The following is a 7218-nucleotide window of genomic DNA, read 5'->3' on the forward strand; positions in this document are numbered from 1 at the left end:
ATTTTATTAAAATGATTTTTTTTCTTTTGCAATTTGCTTCTATAATTATTGGTAAGGATGGCAACCCCACCCCTCCCCTCCTCCTCCCAGCCAGCCGGGGTTTCCACCCTGATCCACCCCAATTGGAGTGATTTTTTTTTTTTCATTTGAGGGGCACGACGGGGATTTCTTTTAAAAGAAGTGGGGGTGGGGGCGGATATGGTAAATACCTCAATTAGCCCAAGTGTACCGGTGTAAATGTTACTGTAGATATATTGTTCATTACTACAATACATAATAGTGTAGTATGTGTATAGAGTATTGGAAAATCAATTACATAGTTTTGAAGATAAATAGGGTAGGATGAGGCTTGAGCAAATTGGGCGGGGGTTGTTATGGTATTTGGAAAAATTACTATTTATGCACGCCGAGGCAAGATATATGGTAGGCGGGGCAAGGTTGATAATGGCTTGCCTCGCCCCCGCCTCATTGCCATCTCTAATTTCTGGCTCTGTCATTGGCTGTTATGCATGAATTTTGATGTTTTGGGATATTTTTATAAGTAAATATACTAACGTAAAAAAAAGGGATTATATAGAAAATATATATAAAAAAATATAAACGTTTTTCAGTATTTTCTAAATAATAATAATAATAATAATAATAATAATAATAATAATAAGAGAATTGCTCAAAAAATATAAACAACTTTACCATTGGCTAAAAAAATCTTTGATTTTTCTAAATCCTTTGGAAGTCGCTTTTTTTTTTTCAGAATTATTTTAAGTCGAACAGCTTAATAATCTCAAATTTACTATTCTTACATCACGTTCAATTATTAGTTTTGCTATTGGTTTTTGGTGTATTCCCTTAATATTTGGTGAATCTATTCAAATTTGTGTATTGTCGAACAGAATTCAAACTTCCAAAAGTGACGGAAGAGATGAAATAAATCTGGTTGTGAAAAGGAGAGATTGCATAGGATAATTTTTTTTTAGAAGGACTTGTTAGAATAAACAAAAAAATCTAAGGACTAATAAGTAATTTTTCAAAAAAATAAAACCAGAGTCTTTCACGGCCCTAGGCAATAAATTCGAGACATTCAGACGAAGGAATCAACGAAGGATGGCATCTTCTTCTTCTGGGAGGGAGGGCGAGCTCGATCCATGCCCCATATGCCTCAATCCCCTCGTCCAAGAAGCCTATCTCGATCGCTGCTTCCGTGAGCCTTCCCCTCCTCCTCCCCTCTGATGTTCTTAATGGATAGATTTCTCATTGTAATTCGTTGAATTATTTGTTGTTTTGTTTGATTTAGTGTTATCTTCGTAGAGGATGACTGATTTTAGTTGTTTGGTGGCAATGACGCGGAAATTGTGAAATGATTGATTTTGCATGCCTTTGGGCATATAGAAGAATTGAGGAGAGATAAGAAAGCAAGATGGAAAGTTGTGTTCTTGTGTTTGGTTGAATTGATGGATTAAAATAAGTAAAGGAAAGAATCTGTGTTGAAAAATTTGTGTTTGAAGTTTTAGTTTGGATCATTAAGTAAGTTTGTGATGATTTGCTAATGGGACCATAAGATAATTTGAGTTGGAAGAGATCAGCTTTGGAAAAGCTTCGTTTCTTCTTTGCTGGTTCACCTTTTCGTCTCTCACAAATGACACAGACACATACTTGTCCACCTTTGCATCATAGCTTCAATGGTGCTTGTTAAGCCTTTTTTTTTATGTTTGCTCAACTGGTCTTGAGAGTAAGAGACTGTTATAATCAGCTAGTAGTTTAGAAAGATTTGGTGGCAACTGCGAAATCATTTTCCTACAAGTCTTCCTTGTTTACTTATTTGTTTGAAATTTGGAGTTTTGAAACATGCCTTGTTATCACTAATTAGTCTAGATTATTATTTTGATCCAATTAATTCTCTATTTGTTGTTTGAGACTCTGTATGCATGAATTTCAACCATGCTATCTGAAACCCTCATCTATTAAGATGGTTGCTTTGGATGAAGGTAAAAATTGTTACCATCTCTGAAAGAGCTGCACACAGTTATTTTTTTGGTACTAGCTTTGGATGGATTGCTGTTTTAACTTCAAGGAAGATCTATTTTGGTGTTTTTCCTTGATATTGGTGGCCACTGTTGCAGCATGGGGCTGCAGTTTCACCTTTAGCAGTGTCCCCAAACATAGGTGTCTCTTCCATGCTTATCATTGGCCGTGTACCTTGAATTTCTTCCTTCATCGTACCTTGTCTTGTCTTCTTACTAATGCATGCATTGTCATAGTTATTAAACCACGCTATTCTGCTTGGCACTGCTAATTACACTATTCTGAATGCCATTGATGCTAAATTGTTTAGTGAATCACTCTCTTGCTCCAAGACTACGTATATTGTTCTCAACAGAGTCAATCATTCAATCTGTTTTATTAACATCGTAGGTTCTGTATTCTTTGTTGTGCTACCTTTGGTGTGTGAACTTAATTTTGATTTGAGTTGATCTGAAAATATTCTCTCAAATTTGATGCAGCTGACATTCCTTAATTTGCATGACATCAATGAAATTTAAAACTGAATGCTTCTTCTCCTCACTATATTGATTTCACAGATGTTTTTTGCTATCCCTGCATCGTTTATTGGACCAGATTGGTTACGGAGAAGCAATCACTGTCATCAATTAAATGTCCCCTTTGCAAGGTTGGTACATGATGCCATCTTTCTTTGTCTTTATGCTGTATGACTTAGATCAAGTAGATGGCATGAGTGGTTCCACTGTAAGGAGTTGGTTGGTAACTTGGACTTAGAGTTGAAGTAGTGAATTAATGTTGTTTGCAGACATAACTCCTGTTTCTGATGTTTCATAATAACTGCCTGTTCTGCCAGACAAATCCAGAAACATTGGTTTTTTAAAGATTTTTCCCAAAGTAACTATGTATTTGATTATGAAATGAGGAGCAATGCTTGATAACTTATGCACACATTAGATAGTTTCTTTGTATTTCTTCTTAAATATTTTTCCATCCTTCGGCAAATAATAGTTTAGTTATGATTTCACCTTTTTTTCATTCTTAAGATGTGGCAATTAGACACTGGCCTGTATTTTTTGTTGGACCTAAAGCTAAGTTATTTGAGCCTTACCTGTCTTAGGCTCTACCTCACTTCTAAATCCATTCACTTGTGGTTAAAGATTGTATGAAAGTATGCATATTTTTACCCAGCAGCACTGCAATGCGATGGATACCTGATTAGCATCTTAATTTTGGGCTTCACTCCCAAAGCTTGATAGAAAGTGTTGCTGGCTGGTTCCAATATAACCAACTAGCTTGCATGGTTTGAGAGGTCCTGTGGCTAAACCATCCAATTGACTGCTTGCTGATCCCAGGTCAACCAACTTAGACCAGATGACCTTGCCCATTTTTAATAGCATTGGATTCTCTGGAAAAGCTTGGAAGTCTCATCTGGCCAGTTTTGTTTTTATTTTCCAAGCATAATTTCTCAGTATTGCATGGGTTTATATTGATTCTTTATTTATTTTGTGTCTTGCAGGCTGAAAATTTTTCTATAATTCATAGTTACACTGGAGATTCCTTTCAGCAAAATTATGTAAACAAGGACAGCAAAAAGAGGTTTGTGGTATTATTCTTGCTTTAATTCTTCCCTTTTAGAAGCCTTATTTATTTTTATTTTTAATTAATCATTACTGTTCCACTAATGTAATTCTAGTTATGCAGTTCTCTTTTAGACTCCCATGAGTTCAGATTAAAATTCTATGGTGCTAGCAGTAGGTATCATTTTATTTTTCAGTCAATATTAAAAAAATTTTCATTGAAGTTTGATTTTTCTAAGCAAAAGTTGGTTGTAGTAGGCAGGATGAGGAATGGTCCATTCGATGTTCAACGATATTGGAAAAACCACAGGTATCTTCTGAAAAATACCTGGCTTGAAACATGGTTAAGAAGGGAAATTCAGGCTCTTAGTCAGGTATTCTGTTGCTTGTCAACTGTCAAGTTTAAATCCTTCTGGTACTCTGGTAATGGATGAAATTATTTATGCTGTTTGCATGTTTGAAAATTGTTTACTGTTCATAATAAGTTATAAAAAATTTTGGGTGGTTAAGGAACTGAACTGAACTGTATACGTGTATGATCCTTCAGAGGATTGATTGCACCTTTCATGCATCATTTGTTAAAATCGTGAACTCTGAACAAGAAACCTATCCCATTATGTGAAAATGTGGATTGGTAAACTTATCTGGAAAGTAGCAATTCAAAGCCCAAGTCCATCAATCACCATGTACGTTTAGGCCTTTAAGGAGTTACAAGGAATGAGAAGCCTCAATCAAATGGTAAGGAGTCTTAAGGAATGAGTAGCCTCAATCAAATTTTTTTTATGTGCTTTCCAAAAGCCTGATCAAAAGAGTCTTTTGGCGTTCTGGTTATGATTTAAATCCATCATGATCAACTCAGCTGGTGGTCTCTAGTTGGGGGGAATGTGTAACTACTACCATTTTCCAGAAATGATGAGGAAAATTCTAAAAATTAATAGTTAACAGGCAATGACAATCTTGTATAGTTTTTTTAGTAAGTTAATGGGAAGAAGGTCCATAGGCATATGCACAGTTATCACAAGATATTCGGAGCATGCACTTAATTGATCATTAATCTTTTATAATACTATTTATGCATCTTTATTGACTGTAAAGGCTATTATTTATGGTGCTTTATCTGTGTAGGTTGAGGATGTTGACATTGTTATGCATCATATACATGGTGTGGTTGACTCCTTCATTAAAAGGTACTTCTGATTTTACTGGCATGATTATAATACTGCCTTATCTATCTTTCTGTTCAGTCTATGATACATTTGAATTTTTCAACTAAACCTTGACGCTAAAATTACGAAAAGGTAGATGATTGCATTCTGCAGTTACATTGAATAAGCACTGGCTTCTGTTTGATTCTCAATTTGTTTTAGTTATGTCGAGGAAACCATTAGTATAAGTATTGATTCACTTTATATAGAAAGTCAGTTATGTGGTCATTGTTAGGTTTATTTATGCGGATATCATTGCCTTTGTACATATGTGATTACAAATGAGCTGTGATTCTCAGTGAATGCTTTTTATGTTTTAGAATGTGCTCTCGTGAGGCTGGTAAGTTTGTTGGTTTCTTTGGGTTAGAGTTGTTTTGTCTCTCTGTGAAGACTGTTCTATATTTCATTCTCTTTGGTATCGTGAAGTTAACGTTTTGTTCACTTTGGTCTTGGCTAGTAATGGATTTTGGGCATGCATGATATGGCCATTTCTAGCCATTTGCAGTTCAGTAAGTGTCTCAATACTGGCCTTCTTACAACATGCGGTGTGGCATGTTTTAAGTGAGCCTCCAGCTAGGCTTTAAGCTGCGGGTGCCATTTGTTATTGTCCAAGTTTGTAGTGAATCTCTAATGTCTTTTGATGACCCAGTGTTGTATGTATTAATACCTCATGGGCTTCATCTTGGAGGGTCTTGCGTATGTAGGCTGTATGTGGACTAGGAGCAATCAGGATGGAGATAAATGTGGCACTTTGCAATGAAAATACTAATGCAAAAAAATATAATCATAATTAGCTATTTTTAACTAAAAAATAAAATATAAAACTTCTGAATTGGGCAAAGTAAAATATATTAGTACCTGAGGATGATTTGAATAGTAAAGTGCAAACCAAATGTTAGAGAATCACATCAAATGATGATTTGCAGTGGGAATTAAAATAAAAATCATTAAAATTGAATTTGGTGGGGCCTTCACATCGCCGCGAGGAATTAGTTTGTGTTGTGATAAATCTTGAATATTTTCCGATTTTGACACTCTTTAACAAATGGATTTGACAGAAAACATGCTTCTTTAATGAAAGGTAAAAGCAAAAGCATAATCTATATCAGTTTAAATCAGTTACTAGGTAACTGGCAACATTAAATTGATTTGAGTTGGAAAGAGTGTAACAGTTGGTACTGCTATGAAATTTAAAGCTAAGCTAGTCAGGTTTCGACTTCATTTTAAAAGCATTTATGGCCTCAAAGTCAGTAGTGAAGCTGTTGGACAAATAAAAATTTTAAGGTGGAAACAATTGCCACCATCACCTCCACATAGATTCAGCCCCTTCTGATCACAGTCCAGGCCTGTGGCTAGGACTGTATAAGGGAGATGCCACTTGCAAATGTGGTTAATTGCCAACTGCTTTAAAATGCAGTCAGGTGGTTATAAATTCACTTTATTCATGATTAGTTATCTAGTTTTTGACATTAATTCAACATATTATAATTTTACTTATAATTTATGGTTCAATGTTTGGCGAAGCATGACTGCTACCATGCTCTTATGGAGATTTCATCTTTTTAGAATTATAATTTTTAATCGATGTTTCAGTGAGGTTTATATTAACTATTCTAATGAGAAATTGTTTGAGCATTAATTTTTCCCCACTTTTCTTTATTTTGGAAATTTCTTAGATGTATATTATTTATATAATTTTTAGCATTCTGACTAAGTTCTAAATATTTTTTAATTTGAAGCTGCAGATGAGGTTGCATATACATTTATGTATAGCATGCACTCTATGGGGTTCCTTTATCCTCCCATGTGCTTTCCACATTTTAACCGCTATGTCCTTGTTTGCACTCTTGAATTTGTGTTGGGAAACTGGCAGAAGTACTATATGTGCATCACAAAACAATAATGTATTGCCCAGCATGTTAAATATTACTTCTGATATGTTAATTTTGCTTCCTTGGTTCAAAGAAGCAGAGTACAGCTGATGCTAGTGTGGCAGCTTGCTGATTGGTTACTTCTTTTATTTATTTTTTATTTTATTAATTTGTGTGTGTGTGTGTTCCTATTAACTAAAGAAGCATTTTATTTGCTTGTTAGTCTGAAGTAGAACTGGTTTGTTCATCCTTTAGTTGGTTCTGTTTAGATTTGGGTTTGATGTATTTAAAATGGAAAGTAAATGAGTTAAAAATATTAGGTATCTTTAAACTGTTTTTTAATCACTATAAAGAATTTAGATATGTGAAGGTTTACTCTTTTCTTATGAAAATTGCTCAAAAGAAATTGCTGCTGCTTTTGGATGATGAAACTCACTTCTTATCTCCTAAATTGAATGGTTATTGCAGCAAAGAAAAAGAGGGCCGCAAGTGTACACCTGAGCAAAACCGTAATGCTTTCAGACATTTGCTTTTAGATGCTGGGAGGCCAGCAATACGTAACCC

At 34.8% G+C, this 7218-nt stretch overlaps 1 protein-coding gene across 1 annotated transcript in view; it reads left to right on the forward strand.

Moving 5' to 3' along the window:
* The first annotated feature begins 1072 nt into the window (after positions 1-1072).
* The window catches only part of LOC120263689, a 7470-nt gene continuing 1324 nt past the window's right edge, over positions 1073-7218 (forward strand). The window contains exons 1-7 of the mRNA XM_039271651.1: positions 1073-1201; positions 2580-2668; positions 3518-3597; positions 3703-3752; positions 3837-3952; positions 4704-4765; positions 7123-7211. Coding sequence (XP_039127585.1) covers positions 1105-1201; positions 2580-2668; positions 3518-3597; positions 3703-3752; positions 3837-3952; positions 4704-4765; positions 7123-7211 — 583 coding nt within the window. The 5' untranslated portion in view covers positions 1073-1104. The remainder of the gene's footprint in view (positions 1202-2579; positions 2669-3517; positions 3598-3702; positions 3753-3836; positions 3953-4703; positions 4766-7122; positions 7212-7218) is intronic.

This window comes from Dioscorea cayenensis, chromosome 6 (genome assembly GCF_009730915.1).
Source record: "Dioscorea cayenensis subsp. rotundata cultivar TDr96_F1 chromosome 6, TDr96_F1_v2_PseudoChromosome.rev07_lg8_w22 25.fasta, whole genome shotgun sequence".
Lineage (NCBI taxonomy): Eukaryota > Viridiplantae > Streptophyta > Magnoliopsida > Dioscoreales > Dioscoreaceae > Dioscorea > Dioscorea cayenensis.